Here is a 22278-nt window from a genome sequence, read left to right on the forward strand (position 1 = left end):
GGGGGATCCGGAGATGGCAGTTTCCATCCGGGAGGAAGTAAGGACCATGCTTTTAAAGGGCGCGGGCGAGGAGGTGCCTATTATGGACTACACACTCGGCTTCTTTTCCAGAATAATTCTGATCCGCAAGAGGTTTGGAGTTTGGTGTCCCATCAACTGCTGCTGGTTGTAGTGTGATTTCTGCACTCAAGGGAAGACATGTTCACAACTATGTCGACGAATTCTTAATGATCCATCTAGTTCGGGAATCTTTGGATCGGAACACCCGTCTGGTCATGAAACTTTTGCTTAGAGTTGGCTTAGTTCCTTAAAGAGTATGAGGTTCCCCTTCTTAAAACATTGTCTTCTTGGGAAACCGTTTCCACGCGGTTCATGGTATTGTCATTCCAACTTTGAAGAAATTCGAGAAGGCTAGAGATATTCCTCTGACCTTCATCGGCTGGCCCCTCGTTTGTCTCTAAATATTCTGTATTATCTCAACTCATGGGATTTGCGAGGTGGTGTACTCTGAAAGGCAATTACAAATGTATTTCAGGGGGTTTCGTTGTCGTCCATGCCAGCTCCCACCGTGAACATGTTCACGGATGCGTTCATGGAAGTGTTAGGGGCTTACCTCAACATCCATTGCCAGTCGATGGAGTGGTCTGGGGTACAAGCAGAAGATGATGGCTCTTCTGTTTTCTCTGCAGACATTTTAGAAGATTCTGCATTCCAATGCGGTTTGAATGGCTACGGACAACTCTACAGTGGTCGCTTATCTGGAGAGAAAGGGACACCAGCTCACGTCCTTTGTGTCCTCGCTATCAGTATATCCGTATATAATCCTATCTATAAGGAAATGCAGTTAACAATTTTAGTCAAGCATCTTCCAGGAAGCGCAAATGTTCTGGCGGATAATTTCCAGGCGGCGCCAGCTGGTTATGACAGAACGGCATCTATATCCCTCGACCTTTTTGCCTCTTTTCTCAATAATCAGTTGTCAACCTTTGTCCCTCCGTGGCAAACCAAATGGCTTGGGCCATGGACGCAGGGTTCTACAGAAGTTTCCGGAGCATTATTGCCCCTTCTTTCCGATAGCGCCACTGTTGCCGCGTCAACCCTGGTTTTCGGAGCTCTTGTCGTTTCTGGTGGCTCGTCCTCTGGTTCTCTCACCAAAACCAAATGTCTTTCGTTAGCATCGGCCCCAGACGTTACCTTCACGCTTGGACGTGATTTCAGGAGTCCTAGCTCAGACAGGCTTTTCTTCGGATATGTCAGCTCGCATCGCCCGATCAATTAGGTCTTTCTCCTCTGCCGCCTACCAGTCACGCTGGAAGATCTTCTTTGATTGGCGTCAGGAAGATTGATCCGGTCATGGCCTCTGCCCAGCTGATTGCGAGTTTCCTTCTCTGTCTTGTTTAGGGAGCACAATCATGTACTATTGCAGGCTATCGCACAGCTATTGCCAGTGTACTTTCTTTCCGTGGTAGACCAGAGGTAGGATCTTCATTTCTTTGTCTGTCTTGATTCTGGGGTTCAATCTGGACAGGCCTAACGTACAGTAGTTAGCTCACAGTGGAACCTAGAACTCGTTTTAGAGTCATAAATGGGGGCTTCGGCTTCTAATGGGCCTTTAGGATCGGACTCCATAAAGTTTTTAACTTTTAAGACTGTCTTTTTGCTTGCTGTTGCCTCAGGCCACATGAGAAGTGATATTTATGCATTGTCTTTTCGCTCTTCGCGTATTTCATGGGCAAGAGCTAGATCTGCCGTTACCCTTCTCACTGATCCTGAAATTTGGGCAAAGAATTGGGAACCAGGTTTTTCGCCCCATTCCATTAGAATTCCTTTCCTGTCAGTCTCTATTGAGTCTGGGGAGAATTATCGGATGCTTTGTTCCTGTCGGGACCTTAAAACAGGGTCAGCAGGATATCTCCTTCCAGCCCATCTCCACATTGATATGTCAGGTGATCAAGATTGCTTATGAGCCGTCTAATGATCAATCTCATGCGGAATGCAAGGTGAGGGCTCATGAGGTTAGAGCCCTTGCGACTTCTTTGGCTCTCCGCAATAGGTCCTTGTACCAGGACATCAATGTCTTCTGCCGTTTGGCGTGGTCAGTCTACTTTCACCTCCGGTCTCTGTCCTTCCACTCTGATGGACTGTTTTCTGTCTGTGACTGTTCCTCCTCAGTAGACATTATATGCATTTATGGTCTTTTAACCTTATGCGAGCAGGTTTCACAATGCTGCACCTCTTTCCACGGAGAGGTATATCCGTTTTTACCTTTGTTCATTCAACCCTGTTTTATATTCTCTGCCTGGGGCCTGTCCCCTACATTTACCATTTGACTGGGCTGCCTGGCTTCGGACTCGCCATTACGGTAAGAAAGACAAATTCGCATACTAAAGTTATAGTAGCGTATTACTGAAAAGAAATTGAGGTTTTTCAATGTAAAACCAATTTACATGATGTAAAACTAACAATGACTTTATGGGGTTCCACTCTTCTGTCCTCCCTCCCTTTCCTCCTCAGTCATTTGGCCTCGTGGCTACATAGAGGTGTTTAGGAAGGGACATCATTCTATATACTCTCGTCGAGTACGAAATAAGGTACGGTAGGGAGACGGGATTCTCAAATATAATGTTTTCAGGGCTATAAAAATTGGTGTATGTAGTGAATTTGAATTCTAAAGTTATAGTAAGTATTATATCATGAAAGTGGCTTAACATTGAAAAAAACTCTAATTTCCTTATAAAAGACTTCTTCTCTAAAACTAAGCACGATATATAACAACTCATATTGCAAAGGTAGTATCTGTATGGGGTGAGGATACAAAATTATAAAAAGGGTGTGGCTTATCCCCTTGGGGGTCAATTTGTTTATTTCAATTTGTTTATTTCCATATAAACGACTTTTTCTCTGAAATTAAGTATGGGATAGTACTCATATTGCGATGGTAGCATCCTTAAGGGAATTCAAAATTGTAAAAATGCTGGGACTGACTCTCTACCACTATTGATTAGCACTCATAATCATATGATATTGAAAGCATCATTATATGATGGAGATTTAAAATTAAGCAAATCGTGGAGCCTGTTTTGCTATTTCCAATTGTAAGAGTTTTTGTGACAATTACTTCATAAAACAGGTGATTCTTTGATCTATTTTGTTGACTCACGGAAGGATATTCTTAAACAAGATCAATAGGTACAATGTACATGTATATTTCGAAGGCAGTTTTGGTATATGCTTGCAGTTCGATAAAATGCACATCAATTTAACAAGAATTTAAAATATCAGAAAAATATTAATTTGAAATACTCCTTCACATAAAAATAAAAATAAATGGAGAAAAATAATCTGGAAATCTAAATATTTCGATGAAACATTGTTAGATTTAAAATTAAAAATACAATCCTTTTACCATGGGGATTAGATAAAGATATCTGTAAAAATCGTATGTACTGGGCTTAAACGGTCTAGATCTGTTGCCAAGAATTTCCATTTAATTTCAAAAGAATTCCGGTCTCATTCATAAACGCCGCACGTCGCGTTATCGCATAACTTCACTCGGTCCTTTGGACCAGTTGAGCTAAAATGAGTAAATGCTATGGCAAGCCAATTTAAAATTTATTGAAGGAGCAAGGTCCATCCAGAATTTGATCGAATTATATAAGATATCATATATTATTATATTCCATATCAGGCCCTTCGGGTCAGATGAGCTTTACAAATGTCTATGCAAGCGTGGGGTTATACGGAACTCAGGTCTGGTTCCTAGTTCCGTATAAGTTTAAACGGAACTCGGGTCTGGTTCCTAGTTCCGTTTAAGTTAAACGGAACTGGAGTCTAGGTGTCAGATCCGTTTAAGGAAACTTGTGATAAGGAGATTAATTCTGTGCTGTATTATTCATGGAAACTCTAAGTTCGATTCCTGTATATAATAGGTAATTGAACATGCAGTTAGAGATAGGAATCCTAATAAACGGAACTCCGCTCGTTGGCCAGTATGTTTGTTAAACGGAACTCGGGTCTGGTTCCTAGTTCCGTATAAGCTTAAACGGAACTCGGGTCTGGTTCCTAGTTCCGTTTAAGTTAAACGGAACTGGAGTCTAGGTGTCAGATCCGTTTAAGGAAACTTGTGATAAGGAGATTAATTCTGTGCTGTATTATTCATAGAAGCTCTAAGTTCGATTCCTGTATATAATAGGTAATTGAACATGCAGTTAGAGATAGGAATCCTAATAAACGGAACTCCGCTCGTTGGCCAGTATGTTTGTTAAACGGAACTCGGGTCTGGTTCCTAGTTCCGTATAAGCTTAAACGGAACTCGGGTCTGGTTCCTAGTTCCGTTTAAGTTAAACAAAACTCGGGTCTGGTTCCTAGTTCCGTTTAAGTTAAACGGAACTCGGGTCTGGTTCCTAGTTCCGTTTTAGTTAAACGGAACTGGAGTCTAGGTGTCAGATCCGTTTAAAGAAACTTGTGATAAGGAGATTAATTCTGTGCTGTATTATTCATGGAAACTCTAAGTTCGATTCCTGTATATAATAGGTAATTGAACATGCAGTTAGAGATAGGAATCCTAATAAACGGAACTCCGCTCGTTGGCCAGTATGTTTGTTAAACGGAACTCGGGTCTGGTTCCTAGTTCCGTTTAAGTTAAACGGAACTCGGGTCTGGTTCCTAGTTCCGTTTAAGTTAAACGGAACTCGGGTCTGGTTCCTAGTTCCGTTTATTAAACGGAACTAGGAACTCGCAACCAACTTCAGCCCTCCTGCGACATCTGTGGCAAGGGGTTTACAAGAAAAGCGGATTTAGAAAGACATATGAAAATTCATACAAGAAAGAAAGCAGCGGGTAAAAAGCCATTTAAGTGTAACATTTGTGAAAAGTGTTTTACAAGAGACAGCGATTTAACGAGACATACCAGACTCCATACAGGAGAGAAACCGTACAAGTGTGATTTCTGCAAAAGAACATTTTATGATAATTGTCGGCTAGCGAAACATGTACGAGAACATACAGGAGGAAGACAGTTTACGTGTGACATCTGTGACAAGACATTCTCAGTGAACTCCTCTCTACTGACACACTACAGGACACATACGGGAGAGAACCCATTTTCTTGTGATATCTGTGGAAAGGGGTTTTCGACCAATCCACTGGTATTACGGCATGCTAAAACCCATTCTGATGAGAACAAGTGTAACGTCTGTGATACGGGATTTACATCAAAGAATGCTTTGGTAAACCATGTCCGAAAACTACATTTAGGCGAGAGGCGGTTTAAATGCAATACCTGTGATAGGAGGTGGTCTTCTAGGAATGATCTTTCGAAACATATGCTGACACATACAGGAGAGAAACCATTTCAGTGTGACATTTGTAACAGGGGCTTCACAAGACGTTCTGACTTGGAGAGACATTTCAGGATGCATACAGGAGAGACGCCGTATAAATGTAACTTCTGTGGGAAGGAATATGCCCAGCAGGCTGGCCTAGCATATCACGTAAGAATGCACACTGGATAGGATGTATAGCAGTAGTGTGACTTCAGGCGCTATTCTGTGGAATGAGTTTTCTGATTATAAGTTTTGTGCCAAAAGACAATGATTTTTCAGCAGTTTTGACTATGTCTGCTTCAAAAATTAATATGCAAGTTGAAAGGTAACCAAAACTAACTGCATGCGCCAAAAGCAAAATAAATGATTTCATATTATTTCTGTGTTATTTAGACATATCTATACATGATTAAACACTAATTCAATCTTATTAAAATACAGATCCTTATTATCACTACGTTGGATAAGAGGCTATTGAACGGAGTGGTTATAAGGATCTGTGTTTTAATCAGATTGACACTAATTATTGTTCAAATGATGAGTAAAATGTTTATAATAGTCCTTTATTTTTATTATTATTGATGAAATGAAATGTAAAAGGTATTGTTATATAAAAGTATAAATGTGTATTACACTTTTTAACAATCCATTTTAAGTAAGATAAATGTGCCACGTTATTCAGCAATAATTCAATGACAAAAACTATCTGTCACCGGAGGGATAGAAGCTCAAACTTATTTAAATACCGCTGCCATGGCAAAAACGCAATATTTTTCTTTATTTGAAATGTTCGAAATTGACATATCTTTTATGTTAATTCCAAATACATAAAACCAACACATTTTTAAATTTATTTTTTGAAGATTTCTGAAATTGTAAGAATATCATTTCTGTAGAATGACTCTAATAAGATAATGTATTTGTGATTCTTAATACAAATATTTCTAATTAGAATACTGATACATATAGATGTATTTATGACAGCAAATATAAATAGCTTAACCTTAGAAACATCTGCCAGATATATAGTTAATGTTGTGTAAATACATCTTCATGTTAATGAAAATAGCCGGAAATCATTGTCTGAATTGTAACTAAAATTAGTTAGTGTCTATTATTTCCGGTTATGACTGAAGCAAATATTGATACCAACGTTAACATGTCATGGTAAGATATGTTTGTTCTTTTTGAAATTATATCTTTTGTTATAATTTTTAAACTTTGATGTTGCCCTGTTGACATACATAGTGTACATGTCACTGTCACACCAGTACACTGACGTAACTGTACTGTACAGATTCCATATTCAAATACATTGTGTACTACATGTACCTAGATCCAGTTCTATTTATTTTCGAACAGAAAAAATGGAATTGTTGAACTTGAAAAATTGCCATAGCCTGGTGAAATTATCTTCTTCACGTTTTCAAAAGTGAAATCACAGGCCATAGTGCTAGCAAACATGGATTCACTGATAGCTACAGTACCCATTTTACGGACTACGGATTTACAAGACTCACCTGACCATGCAGTGCTGGAACAGGTGAAGGTGGCATAAGGCCTTTTAGCGAATGGCATATCAAATTATGGAACGAGTTTGATAAATTTCAGATCATATTATCACGTTCTTATTATTCATACTACTGACAGAATGAAGTTAACTGAGTGTTCTATATATTTTTTTAAATAAGATGTTGCTACAATACGAACGATAGTGCAAAAATTTAGTAAATCATAAAATGTAATAAAATCATATACATTAGGCCTATATGTATTAACATGGAACTGATCTTTTCCAAATTATCATATTAGATGTATTATTCTTTCTTGATTTTGTGTTTGCATACCCTTTTCTATTATTTGTATAATTTATGTCATTATTAACAAACACGTTTTTGTGTGGTTATTTGTTTTTTTTTTGTTTTTTTGTTTTGTTTTTTGTTTTTATTAATTATTAATTACTATTACATTGTACTGAAAGAAAAAAAACTGAATAAATGGTAAATTGTAAAAAAATAGATAAATCAAAACTCGTTACATTACATGCACACATTGCAATATTTTTTTTTATAATATATAATAGCATAACATTCATACTTAACGTTCATATATACTTGATGCCTATATACATTATACAATACACGCCAGCTGGCTATGGGCCGACTCACAGCTTCAATCTTTAAAATTTGACAGCTTTATACATTAAACAAGACCACGACTACACCCTCCATAATTACATACTCCAACATGTAGACTAAAGTAACATTTAGGCCTACTAACTCTACAAAATACCTAAAAATGGGACATGCACATAAACAAGATCACCGTAAATGGAAACGGATTACAGTTTTTTTAACGCAACTTAAAATTAATTCATCATATATAAAAGAAGACGCATACAAAGCATTAGTAAAACCCAAACTTGAATGCCCTTCTTTATGAGACCCCCAGCCTCCCATCTCAACACAAACCAAATTCAACTGATAGAAAAATACAACACAAGGCAGCCATGCAGTTGTAAGTATTGGCGTACGGTATTCCATAGAATACATCCATCTGTTTTGAATGATGCACTTGGAGCCGTTTCCCTTGTACTTAACAACAAATATCACGACATGCTAACCCAAGTTTCGTCACAGATCCACCAACTTACATTTATATATTACAGACACTCCGGTCTCCAAACAAGAACCATATTCTTCTGCACAATAATTCACGCCGTAGTACATCATGTACATGTAGCTGTCCAACACAATTCGGTACAGACACCAGCAGACCACAGAACCAGATACTCTCATCCATATGCTATCAGCCAAATCTCTGCTGCAAAGGACACATAAACACATCCCTTTCCCCACAAACAATAACTTATTTGAATTTCCTCCATGTAACAGCAGTACAATGCACCACACTTGAGGACTCCCAAGGCACATGCCATCTAGCCCTTGAAGTCACCATGTAACCACTAGTTAGTGTTTGTAACCACTAGTTAGTGTTTGCATTCTGTATTTTATTCTTAAAGGTACATGAACCTAAATAAACCATGTAAATTTGAGTAAGATACATATTTAAGACGTGTCAGATACATTAATAAGTAATGTAATTACTTCCACAATGCACTGCGCAAATTAAATGACCGTAAACAAAATGGTGGGTCGAAAACGTGGATGAAGTGAACACAAGCGAATTCCGATAGAAAACGGAGTACAACAAGAGTCAGTAATATAACGTGCGCGAGGGAAAGTAGGTAAAAATAAATGGATCGCTGAAATGCAAGAGACGGGAGCAACTTCACAATAAATACTTTCGTGACGTACATACACGTATGTGCAATTAAGTCAAGAACTTCCCTTCACGGTGCCCGTCCAATGAAAAGTTTCGTCTGACTTTTGACTTATCATCTTAGGTTAAGCACATATTGATTTATAACGAATGTTATTCTATTCCCGAACTATTCCCGAGGGAAAGGGCCATAGTAAAAGATTTAGTACGTCACATGACATTCATTATGACGTCATGTATTTGGTCGCGTGTTCATTCCCGGGGACTATACTTAACAATTAAAGGTTAGTTAGATTGCATTTATTGGAGATATAAATGCAATTTGGGTCTCCGATAAATAGAATAGCTGTTAGGGCGCTATTCTATTTATCTGCCACCCAGATTGCATTTATATCTCCAATAAATGCAATCTAACTATCCTTTAATTGTTATATTTACATTTTACTTTCTGTTTTCAAAACAAAACATGATTTAGATGCGAGTGAACATTTGAATTTCCCGTTTTAGCCATTTAACCTCAACAGCTAAGTTCAATGAGATAAAAATAGCCCCTATAGAAAATGAAAAGACAACAAAGTTTCAATGTTTTTCAGTTGCTTTTCAGTTTACATTCAATTATCCAAAAATTCAAAAGATTTTTTTTATAGATTCATAACCAATCTGGTTCATTCAACTACAATGTCAATTTTCCCGCGCGGTCTAACATTGTGTCAGTAAACAATGCATGACACGTATACATTTATATAGATATATAACACCAAAGCTAGGCTGCATTTATTGGCTCATAATGCAGATCATGATTGTCATTAGAGTAATTGGAGTCGCTGTGGCAAAATGTAAATATTTTAGTATAGTTCCCGTAGTCAGATATAGTCTCTCGTAGTCAAGAAGGACAGAGAACTGTCGCAAAATAGACCATTGCTGTTATCTAATCGCATTCTTAGTAATTATCATGTGATGTACTAATAAAAAATATCGCTTATGCTTCATATGTTAAAATGTGGAAAACTAGTATTTCTAGTATGTCGTGTCAGCAAGTTTGTTGTTCATTACAACATCGCTTTCAACCAGCTTTCGTTTTGTGTTGCAAAAATAGAATGTGACGGTCTATTTTTATCAATTTTGAGATATGTATTCCCCACGTTTTCCTGTCGTTAATTAACACAAAAATAACACAAAATAACTCATTTTGCCTTTGGTGCAATCCTGATTTCAATCCATATAAAACATAGTGCAACAGATTTTTTCTCAATTAATTCTTTTTTAAATTTTCATCTTGAAGTGGATTTAGAAGCTCACAATTTTTAGGTCATCTGACCTTTAGCCATCATGCTTCGTCCGTCGTCGTGCGCCGTCCGCCGTCCGTAAACTTTTCACATTTCAATCTTCTTCTCAAGTTTGACCAGTGGGATTGAGCTGAAACTTACCTGAAATGATCCTGAGATGGTCCTGACCAAGTTTTGTTATTTTTCGGGTCAGTCCGAAATCCAAGATGGCCGCCACAGCCGCCATCTTGAAAATCTATTTTGAACCTCTTCTTAAGTTCTGCCGGTGCAATTTGGCTGAAACTTGCATGAAATGATCCTGAGATGGTCCCGAAAAAGTGTTGTTATTTTTTGGGTCAGTCCGAAATCCAAGATGGCCGCCACATCCGCCATCTTGAAAACACAATTTGAACTTCTTCTTAAGTTCTGCCGGTGCAATTTGGCTGAAACTTGCATGAAATGATCCTGACATGGTCCCGAAAAAGTTTTGTTATTTTTCGGGTCGATCCGAAATCCAAGATGTCCGCCACAGCCGCCATCTTGAAAACACATTTTGAACTTCTTCTCAAGTTCTACCGGTGCGATTTGGCTGAAACTTGCATGAAATGATTCTGACATGGTCCCGACAAAGTGTTGTTATTTTTCGGGTAGATCCGAAATCCAGGATGGCCGTCATCTTGAAAACAGATTTTGAACTTTTTCTCAAGTTCTACTGGTGCGATTTGGCTGAAACTTGGATGAAATGCTCCTGACATGGTCACGACATAGTGTTGTTATTTTTGGGGTCGATCCGAAATCCAAGATGGCCGCCACAGTCGCCATCTTGAAAACCTACTCAAGTTCTACCGGTGCGATTTGGCTGAAACTTGCATGGAATGATCCTGACATGGTCCCGACAAAGTGTTGTTATTTTTGGGGTCGATCAGAAATCCAAGATGGCCGCCACAGCCGCCATCTTGAAAATACATTTTGAACTTCTTTCCTTGGGCCTCTTGTTTGAAATAAAATTCCTTGAAAGAAATTGAAAATCCTGACATAGTCCTGACAAAGTGACACCATATATAATTATTTTACTATTGCCAAGGTAGTCAGATGACCGTTTAAGGCCCTTTGGGCCTCTTGTTAATGGTGGTAATGGAGTAAAGTAAATAACTTTTGTTACTGTAGACAAATACTTAATCGTCTGATCCTATTTTTGATAGAAAAAAAATACCATTTATCAGCGGTGGAGCATCTTTAATGGTATGCTGGTGCTTTTATGGATCTTAATCATTATATTTATGCATCCATATTCACATATTGTATGTTTTACAACAATTTTTTGAGTGAAAATTTCAAAATTACATAATATTAGATAACTGATTGTCACTGATTGAACTATATTGTTTTTGTACAGAAAGACCAAAAGACGAATGCAGGACCAGACACCGACCACGCGTAATGCCACACAGAGGAAGTGACGTACATATTTACCAGTTTAGCTGCTGTAGTTACACAAGACAGACGTCCAGCGGGAGCAGTATGGCCGATCAGATCCCTGTCAATAATAACACCAAAGTGATATGTGACATCTGTGGAAAGCAGTTCACCGAGAACCATCGTCTGTTGAGACATATGATAATGCACAGAAAGATGTCGTCTCTATGTGATATTTGTGGGCTCCAGTTTTCCCACAACACTCATCTTTCGAAACACTTGAAAACACACAAAGTGGGGAAGCCATTTCAGTGTGACGTATGTGGGAAGAATTGTTTTAATAACAGTTACCTGTCCGATCACATAAAGAAACATACAGGAGAGAAATCATTTAAATGTGACGTCTGCTATAAGGAATTTTATAGGAACAGCCATGTTATTGAACATATCAAGTCAGTACATAAGGGAGAGAAACCATTCAAGTGTGACATTTGTGAAAAACAGTTTCCTTTTCGGAGATTTCTTTCGTATCATATTAGTAGATGCCATTCTGGAGAAAAAACATTCAGGTGTGAAATATGTGAGTATCAATTTTCGACGGAAGTGGACCTTAAACGTCATTTAAGGAAACATAAAAAACAAACGTCATTTAAATGTGATGTCTGTCGTAAAAGTTTTTCTCGTATTGGTAACCTGTCTCTCCATATCAGGACGGTACATAACGGAGAGGAGCTTTACAAGTGTGACATATGTGGGAGAAACTTTCCACACAAGACCAGTTTATTGACACATTTGCAGAGGCATTCAAAAGACAAAACGTTTACCTGCAACGTATGTGGAAAGGAGTTTTATGTAAAACAAGACATGTTGACACATGCTAAGATACATTCAGGAGCAAAACCATTTAAATGCGATGTTTGCGGTGGTCTGTTTACAATGAAAACGAGTCTGATGAATCATATCAAAATACATACAGGAGAGAAACCATTTAAATGTGACGAATGTGGGATGGAGTTTTTAAGACGTGCAAGTCTGATAATACATATTAGGACACATACCGGAGAGAAACCATTTAAATGTGACATCTGCGAGAAAACTTTTTCTCAAAAAACTCATTTGACGACACACATTAAAATACATAAAGGGGCCATTTAAAGTGTGCATTTCATGGTAGGACGTTTCCCTAATATTACTTGGAGCCTGCTATGTTACATCGAAATATTCACTAGATACAAATGTCAGCTGTGGTATACATAAGCGACAATTCGTCAAAATATCTCAATAACCCATGCAGATTTGGACTTCCGTGGGTTATCTTAATTTTACACTATGTTTCCGGCGGTCACGGCAGTCCTGTTTCAGGCCACCGTGGTGACCGCGTGACAACGTGAGACAACGTAGGATGACATGATAGACAAACATGAGCGGCCGTGATTACCGTGGATGCCGTGCCAATTATTTATTAATGCTAGGTTTACACTATGTTCCCGGCGATCACGGTAGCCCCGTTTGCCCGAAACGTGGTGCGCCGTGGAATTTTGGCTATTTTTGTCTCTGTATTCAAGTTGAGCTAGGTCTTGTGAAGTTTTACGGATTACGTCATGGACCGTGGATATACGGGAAAGTGCTGTTCCGGGAGGTTAAAGGTACACTACGGCTTTAGCACGGTCTATCAAGGATACCACTACGTTCTCACTAGGCCTGTTACGATCTGATGAGGTCTGCTACGTTTTACACGTTTTGATCAAGCTCCGATACGTTTTTCACGGTCCGCCAAGGCTTACTAGGGATGAAAGTCTGATACCGGGATTTTTTTGAAGCAAATGAAACAATATTTATTGCCGAAAATGTCATTTCAAACACATTTTAATTACAAATTATATTTGGTATAAATATATAATTATTATAGCCAAGTGTTTTTACGCCATTTTTTTCTGTAATGGTTAATCACTTAATTGTCTTTTGCAATAATAGCTTTTGTATAATTTGATGGTTTTAATGTGTTTGATAATGACTATTTCTATTTAATAATACAAATAATCCATGAAGTAGCAAATATGTACCAGGCCAGGCAATGATACTTCATCAGATATTGGTTTCAACGTAAGAATGTAATAAGACGTAACACGCCGTATCACGTCGGCCTTTCAATCGCTAAAAGCCGTGATGTGCCTTGACAGAACGTATCGAAACGGTTATCATCCACCTTGGCTTGCCGTCAAAACCTTGACAAACCTTAACAAAACGGCACAAAACGTGCAGCCAATCTGCATCAACCGTGATAAAACGTGGAAAAAACGCAACAGAACGTCACAAAACTTGAAATCACCGTTAGATTCCGGGAAACGTGCTTGCTGCCCGTTCCACCACGGACCGTCTGGAAGTTTTGTTACGGCCTCGCACGCATTGTTACGTTTTGTTACGTCAATCCCGTTTTATGACGTCCTGTGGCGTTTACCATCTGTACCGTGACTGCCGTGGCAAATTTTTTGACAGTTTAAAAATCTGGCACGGCATCCACGGTAATCACGACCGCTCACGTTTGTCTATCACGTCCTTCTGCGTTGTCTCAAGTTGTCTCGCGGTCACCACGTTTTGTCCACGGTGGCCCGAAACGGGGCTGCCGTGGCCGCCGGGAACATAGTGTAAACCTAGCATAAACTATCACAAAAAATTGCCACGGCAGTCACGGTACAGATGGTGAACGTAACAGGACGTAATCAAACGGGATTGACGCAACCAAACGTAACAGTGCCGAGTGCGTACGAGGCTGTAACAGAACTTGCAGACGGTCCGTGATGGAACGTGCATCAAGCACGTTCCCCGGCATCTCACGGTGCTTTCAAGTTTTGCAACGTTCTGTTGCATTTTCCGCATTTCATTTCGGTTAATGCAGATTGGCTACACGCTTTGTCCCGTTTTGTTCAGGTTTGTCACGGTTTCCACGGCTAGCCAAGGTCGATGATAGCCGTTTCGAAGCGTTTTGTAAAGGTACATCGCGGTTAAATGCCCGACGCGCTACGTCCTATTACGGCCTTATTGACGACAATATATGACGGAGTATCGTTTCCTGGCTTGGTGCATATGTGATAATTCTTGGAATTACTTGTATAAATGAATAGAAATAGTCATTATCAAGCATATTTTAACCATCAAATTGTACTAAAGCTAATATTACAAAAAGCAAATTAAGTAAGAACCATTACAGAACAAATTGTTGTGCATAGAAACACTTGGCCATATTAACTTTTGATGTCCTTAGTGACGATTTTATTGCGATTCTCAATCTTGATGCTGATGTTGAGCATTCAACAATGAACAACACCATTGTGAACTATATAATGTATCCATATCTAACAGCAGAATCAAAATAACCCCACTTGCACGATGTTTTGGTGCATTAATAGTAAAAATCAGAAAAAATAGTTGTTTTAGGCCCAACAGAAAATAATTCAAATAGAAACAGATCTGAAATAATGTCACATGGATTGGGTTTTTTATTGCAACGACGAACACTGATAAATTGTCTTAGACAACGGTAACTTAACTGCTGAGCAGCTTCCTGTGTTACTTAGATGCTACGCAGCACATTAAATATAAATTAATTATATTTTTATGCCAAATATAGCATAGATTTTTTTCTTTTAACACATTTTGTAATCCAAATATGTTAAATGAAATTTTCGACAATAGATATTCTGAATATTCAATTTCTACTTTTATGCTCTGGGCATAAACCTGCCCCAAAGAAGCCCGGCAATTCTAGTTAGCCTTGGAGGACCGTGAAAGAGGTAAGAGCTTTATCAAAACATACAAAACGTATAGACCTCATCAGATCGTAACGGGCCTAGACCAAGCGATGATACTCCATATATTGCTTGCAACGTAAGACCGTAATTGGGCGCAACACGTCGTAGCACGTCGGACTTTCAACCGCTACAAGCCGTGATGTGCCTTGACAGAACGCATCGAAACGGCTACCATCCACCTTGGCTTGCCGAGATAATCGTGCCAAACCTGGATAAAACGGGACAAAACGTGCAGCTAATCTGCATCAACCGTGATAGAACGTGGAAAAAAACCGCAACAGAACTTTACAAAACTTGAAAGCACCGTGAGTTGACGGGAAACGTGCTTGCTGCCCGTTCCATCACGGACCGTCTGCAAGTTCTGTTACGGCTCCGTACGCACTGTTAAGTTTTGTTGCGTTAATTCCGTTTTATTACGTCGTGTTTAGTTTACCATCGGTACTGTGACTGTCGTGGCATTTTTAGCTCACCTGGCCCGAGCTTATGTCATGGCGCGGCGTCCGTCGTCCTTCGTCCGTCCGTCCGTCCGTCTGTCCGTCAACATTTCCTTTAAATCGCTACTAGTCATAGAGTTCTGCATGGATTGTAACCAAATTTGGCCACAAACATACTTGGGGGAGGGGAACAGAACTTGTATAAATTTTGGCTCTGACCCCCCGGGGCAGGAGGGGCGGGGCCCAATAGGGAAAATAGAGGTAAATCCTTTAAATCACTACTTGTCCTAGAGTTCTGCATGGATTGTAACCAAATTTGGCCACAAACATCCTTGGGGGAAGGGGAACAGAACTTGTATAAATTTTGGCTCTGACCCCCCGGGGGCAGGAGGGGCGGGGCCCAATAGGGGAAATAGAGGTAAATCCTATAAATCGCTACTTGTCCTAGAGTTCTGCATGGATTGTGACCAAATTTGGCCATAAACATCCTTAGGGGAAGGGGACAGAACTTGTATAAATTTTGGCTCTGATCCCTCGGGGGCTGGAGGGGCGGGGCCCAATAGGGGGAATAGAGGTAAATCCTTTAAATTGCTACTAGTCATAGAGTTCTGCATGGATTGTAACCAAATTTGGCCACAAACATACTTGGGGGTAGGGAAACAGAATTTGTATAAATTTTGACTCTGGCCCCCCGAGGGCTGGAGGGGTGGGGCCCAATAGGGGAAATAGAGGTAAATTCTTTAAATCGCTACTAGTCATAGAGTTCTGCATGGAATGTAATCAAATTTGGCCAGAAGTATCCTTGGGAGAATAAGAACTGAGTTTGTATAAATTTTGGCTCTGGTCCCCGGGGGCAGGAGGGACGGAGACCAATAGGGGAATTATAGGTAAATCCTATAAATCGGTTCTTGTCCTAGAGTTGTGCATGGATTGTAACCAAATTGGGCCACAAACTTCCTCGGGGGAAGGGGAACAGAACTTGTATAAATTTTGGCTCTGACACCCCGGGGGCAGGAGAGTTGGGGCCCAATAGGGGAAATAGAATGAAATTCTTTAAATCGCTACTGGTCATAGAGTTCTGCATGGAATGTAACCAAATTTGGCCACAGACATCCTTTGTGGAAGGGGAACAGAACTTGTATAAATTTTGGCTCTGGCCCCCTGGGGGCAGGACGGGTGGGGCCCAATAGGGAAAATAGAGGTAAATCCCATAAATCGCTACTTGTCCTAGAGTTTTGCTTAGATGGTGTCCAAATTTGGCCATAAACATCCTTGGGGGAAGGGGAACAGAACTTGTATAAATTTTGGCTCTGACCCCCAGGGGGCAGGAGGGGTGGGACCCAATAGGGGATTTAGAGGTTAATATTAAAATTCCTTCAGAAAAGAAACAATGAACTTGTATTCAGAACATTACTTTACATTACAAACCAGGTGAGCTATACAGGTCCTCATGGCCTCTTGTTTATTGACAGTTTAAAAATCTGGCACAGCATCCACGGTAATCACGGCCGCTCACGTTTGTCTATCACGTCCTCCTGCGTTGTCTCGCGTTGTGTCGTGGTCACCACGTTCTGTCCACGGTGGCCTGAAACGGGGCTGCGTTACCGGCGGGAACATAGGGTAAACCTAGCATTAGGGAATTTGTACCAGAAATTCAAGAAACCGTTGAGAGATGAAACACATTGAAATGAGTTAACTCAGAATGTTAAAGCAATGGATATACGGCATGCGAATTGTTAAGGCGATATTTATGATGCGTGTACGTAACAATGATTTGAAGAAAATTGATGGGAAGAGTGATCATTCGACTTATTTTGAAATTATGTCATTTAGGTAATGCTTTTTTTAGTTGACTTCCAACCATAGTAAACTTAAAGTTAATAAATGATAAAAAAAGGTTGTGTTATGTACAGTATTTTTAAAAGTATAGTTAAGTATATATATTGTTGTCTATGGGTTTCTGTTCCTCTTTATTTCCCAATTATCCATTCAACCAATCTGACCGACAGCACTAGGGAATCTATAACATCTTCTGATTTATTTGATAATTAATGTTGTTCATCCTGATATCACAGGTTCTACTTTCCAAAATCAAACACACTACTTTATTAGAACTAAAGACTTGACATGTGATCAGCATCGATTTTGGTAATGTGACGTCATACTATTGTCGCTATTTCTAATGTCAAGTCTAGCGCTGTAACATGGTCCGACTCAAATTTTACATTGATTCATAATTTTTATTTCGCTTTTGACGATACATGTGTTAGATTTAGGTGAGACTACGGTGTTGCTTTTTCGGAATTTGATCAAGATGCTCTTTGTATCGGTGAGAAGACGTGGGCAAAGATACTAGTAGTATAACTGTCAAACGGATTCCTTCTCCAGACTAGCTCCTTACTGACCACAGGTAATGCTGCAGAAGGCAAATAGATGATTGCTGAAATGTACACGTCATTAAATGTTTTTTATTGGGAGACTTTGTAATGAACTCAATGCAGTTGCGTTCGGAATGTGTCAATATCATGAGACGAGCAAAAGCCCCTAAATCTAATATATCCCCACACAAATCACAAACCTCTTGGATATCTGTCGACCACCTAAGATAATGCCGGAATCAACCCCTCAACCACATCTTGTTTGATGAATCTATTAGCTGGAATTTTGGTTTCGCTCAAGTTTGTCCATGTCTGATATCCTGTGTGGACCCCAGACGTTGACCCCGTATTCAATAATTAACTTTCAACCTTACCACATCATTGTAAGATGTTATCCTAAATACCGTATATTTGCAATGTTCCAAGTTTCTACGATGGAAAGCTAGAGCAGACTGTGACGTTTTAGTTTATATGAGTGGTCTATCTCGGGTTTGATGAAATATGTAACCCGACGCAGGGGTTGTCAAATACTTTTTTCAGTTAATGGTTGTGACGAGTAGAGTATTTTTATGTTTTGTTGAATGACATTCTCCACTTCTTTGTATATGTACTTTCCTGTAGATTCTCCAGGTTTTGTCTGTGAAATATATAATGGTACAATACAGAAGACAGTCACTGGCAAAAGCGGATGTTCAATGCTATAATGTCGTTCTAATTAGAAACTTGAGCACGTGTCGGAGGACCTGTTCAGTGTGCTACCTATAACAGAAGCATGGGCAGATCACAGAGATAAGTTATCAATGCGTTACTAGAATCAGCCACTCAAACAATCGGTACAAACTCCACATTGTTCTTCACGGGCATCGAATCGGCATGATTGACATTCCAAGGACTCCACGTAGTTGCGTTCGGATTATTGCGATATCATGAAACGGACAAAACCTGTGTATAAGGGTGATTTCTACTAACATACTGCGGGACAGCAATGAGTCCCATAGTGCCCAATTTGTTCATGGAACATTTTAACATCATCAGATGGTGGGCAGTTGAAATTGCCTTTCGTTCGCGATCCGTCGTCCGTCCGTCCGTCCGTCCGTCCGTTAACAATTATTGTTACCGCTATTTCTCAGATGTACAGAAGGGATTTGTCTCAAATTTCATATGTAGGTTTCACTAGGGCTCTAGTTGTGGATACTACATTTTGAGACCGATCGATCAACAAGATGACCGACCGGCAGCCATATTGGATTTTGGTAGATGAAGTATGAAAAGAAGAGAAAAGATCCCTAATTAACTGGTTGGCGCCAAGATCCATCTAGGATATCTTGTTTATCGTATGCATTGACCTCATTTATCAAGTGACCCCGATACTTTGATATTTACATATCTATGACACCTTTAGCATTTTAAACTATGTCGAGTGTAGCGGGAAACATATATATTTAAGCAATATTCTCAATATATTATGGGGTAATGAAGTCATAGACAAAAAAAAAACGAAAAAAAAAATCCGCAGGAACATTCTTCATAGACGCTTCATCATAACCCCAAAAGATATTGAGAATAATGCTTATAGTTTAATTCAGATAACTCAATCAGGTACTTATTAGGCATAAATTTCTTACTTTTACAATAAAACAAACTGAGTTATGGCGCAGTGATGTATTATCCAATAATTCATTTTAGCCAATGACTTAAAATTCCCCGCTTAAACCTTTATGTATAGATATACCTGACGTACAATTCTTTCGGTCTATGGAAAAATAACCTCAAAGATCTAACAAATAGAAATGAGTGTAACATATGGAATTAAATTAAGTATATATGTTTCTGAATGTAAAAGGTAGTATCACAAAAAATTGTGTAACTGCCACGTGCATCCAACCATCATATTCATTACAGAGAGCATACAGGATGATAAGATTCCAGTTCTTGACACCCTCATTACCAGGCAGGACGATGCCAACATCACGTCTACCGAAACCCTACTCACACTGACCAGTACCTGCAATATGACAGCTACCTGCAATATGACAGCTACTAGCCCCTTAAGCAATATAGAGTTATTAGAACCCCTTATTCATCGAGCGAACACTATTTGTTCCTCTGTTGATAGCCTTGTGCTTGAGTAAGATTGGTTACATGAAGCAGATACTGAACATATCTGGTTACAGCAAATAGACTTGGAACAGACATAGTAGCAACAAGGATACCCCATCCATGTAGCAACAGGTAGCACCAGACCAAAGCTTACATCACCTGAGACAGAAGCCGCATCTGATGTGGAGCTTGCCTGGATTGATACAGAGCCGCATCTGATGTGGAGTTTGCCCCGAATGAGACAGAAACCGCATCTGATCTGGAGCTTGCCGGGAATGAGTCAAAAGCCGCATCTGATGTGGAGCTTGCCTGGATTGATACAGTTGCCGCATCTGATGTGGAGCTTGCCCCGAATGAGACAGAAGCCGCACCTGATGTGGAGCTTGCCCCGAATGAGACAGACGCCACATCTGATATGGAGCTTGCCCCGAATAAGACAGAAGCCGCATAGAATGCGGAGCTTGCCTGGATTGATACAGAAGCCGCATCTGATGTAGCGTTTGCCTGGAATGAGACAGAAGCCGCACCTGATGTGGAGCTTGCCCCGAATGAGACAGAAGCCGCATCTGATGTGGAGCTTGCCTGGAATGAGACAGAAGCCGCATCTGATGTGGAGCTTGCCTGGAATGAGACAGAAGCCACATCTGATGTGGAGCTTGCCCTGAATGAGACAGAAGCCGCATCTGATGTGGAACTTGTCTGGAATGAGACAGAAGCCACATCTGATGTGGAGCTTGCCCCGAATGAGACAGAAGCCACATCTGATGTGGAGCTTGCCCCGAATGAGACAGAAGCCGAATCTGATGTGGAGCTTGCCCGGAATGAGACAGAAGCCGCATCTGATGTAGCGTTTGCCTGGAATGAGACAGTAGCCGCATCTGATGTGGCGTTTGCCAGGAATAAGACAGAAGCCGCATCTGATGTGGAACTTGCCCCGAATGAGACTGAAGCCGCAGCTGATGTTGAGCTTGCCCCGAATGAGACAGAAGCCGCATCTGATGTGGAGCTTGCCTGGATTGATACAGAAGCCGCATCTGATGTGGAGCTTGCACGAAATGAGACAGAAGTCGCATCTGATGTGGAGCTTGCCCAAAATGAGAGAGAAGCCGCATCTGATGTGGCGTTTGCCTGGAATAAGACAAAAGCCGCACCTGATGTGGAGCTTGCCCCGAATGAGACAGAAACCGCATCTGATGTGGAGCTTGCCTGGAATGAGACAGAAGCCGCATCTGATGTGGAACTTGCCCCGAATTAGACTGAAGCCGCAGCTGATGTTGAGCTTGCCCGAATTAATACAGAAGCCGCATCTGATATGGAGCTTGCACGGAATGAGACAGAAGTCGCATCTGATGTGAAGCTTGCCCGGAATGATACAGAAGCCGCATCTGATGTGGAGCTTGCCCAAAATGAGACAGAAGCCGCATCTGATGTGGAGCTTTCCTGGATTGATACAGAAGCCGCATCTGATGTGGCGTTTGCCCGGAATAAGATAGAAGCTGCATCTGATGTGGAGCTTGCATGGATTAATACAGAAGCTGCATCTGATGTGGCGTTTGCTCGAATTGATACAGAAGCCGCATCTGATGTGGACCTTGCACGGAATGAGACAGAAGCCGCATCTGATGTGGAGCTTGCCTGGATTGATACAGAAGCCGCATCTGTTGTGGACCTTGCCCCCAATGAGACAGAAGCCGCATCTGATGTGGAGCTTTCCTGGAATGACAGAAGCCACAGAAGCCGCATCTGATGTGGAGCTTTCCTGGATTGACACAGAAGCCGCATCTGATGTGGCGTTTGCCCGGAATGAGACAGAAGCTGCATCTGATGTGGAGCTTGCCTGGATTGATACAGAAGCCGCATCTGATGTGGCGCTTGCACGGAATGAGACAGAAGCCGCATCTGATGTGGAGCTTGCCTGGATTGATTCAGAAGCCGCATCTGATGTGGACCTTGCCCCCAATGAGACAGAAGCCGCATCTGATGTGGAGCTTTCCTGGATTGATACAGAAGCCGCATCTGATGTGGCGTTTGCCCGGAATGAGACAGAAGCTGCATCTGATGTGGAGCTTGCCTGGATTGATACAGAAGCCGCATCTGATGTGGAGCTTGCCCCGAATGAGACTGAAGCTGCACCTGATGTGGAGTTTGCCCCGAATGAGTCAGAAGCCGCATTTGACGTTGAGCTTGCCCCCAATGAGACAGAAGCCGCATCTGATGTGGAACTTGCCTGGATTGATACAAATATCCGCATCTGATGTGGAACTTGTACG

At 40.6% G+C, this 22278-nt stretch overlaps 3 protein-coding genes across 3 annotated transcripts; all 3 read left to right on the plus strand.

Moving 5' to 3' along the window:
• The first annotated feature begins 4808 nt into the window (after nucleotides 1-4808).
• On the plus strand, nucleotides 4809-5513 carry LOC138312608 (zinc finger protein 436-like). The gene has a single exon (XM_069253432.1). It carries the CDS (start codon nucleotides 4809-4811, stop codon nucleotides 5511-5513), a length of 705 nt encoding a protein of 234 aa, XP_069109533.1.
• An 8471-nt stretch (nucleotides 5514-13984) lies between these two features.
• On the plus strand, nucleotides 13985-21263 carry LOC138312699 (telomeric repeat-binding factor 2-like). The gene is made up of 3 exons (XM_069253501.1): nucleotides 13985-14078; nucleotides 14216-14278; nucleotides 20488-21263. Exons 1-3 carry the CDS (start codon nucleotides 13985-13987, stop codon nucleotides 21261-21263), a joined length of 933 nt encoding a protein of 310 aa, XP_069109602.1.
• Nucleotides 21264-21320: 57 nt separating this feature from the next.
• LOC138312798 (uncharacterized abhydrolase domain-containing protein DDB_G0269086-like) lies at nucleotides 21321-22263 on the plus strand. Its single transcript, XM_069253580.1, has 2 exons — nucleotides 21321-21747; nucleotides 21782-22263. The coding sequence occupies exons 1-2, from the start codon at nucleotides 21321-21323 to the stop codon at nucleotides 22261-22263; spliced, it is 909 nt and encodes a 302-aa protein (XP_069109681.1).
• The last annotated feature ends 15 nt before the right edge of the window (nucleotides 22264-22278 follow it).

This window comes from Argopecten irradians, chromosome 1 (assembly GCF_041381155.1).
Source record: "Argopecten irradians isolate NY chromosome 1, Ai_NY, whole genome shotgun sequence".
Lineage (NCBI taxonomy): Eukaryota > Metazoa > Mollusca > Bivalvia > Pectinida > Pectinidae > Argopecten > Argopecten irradians.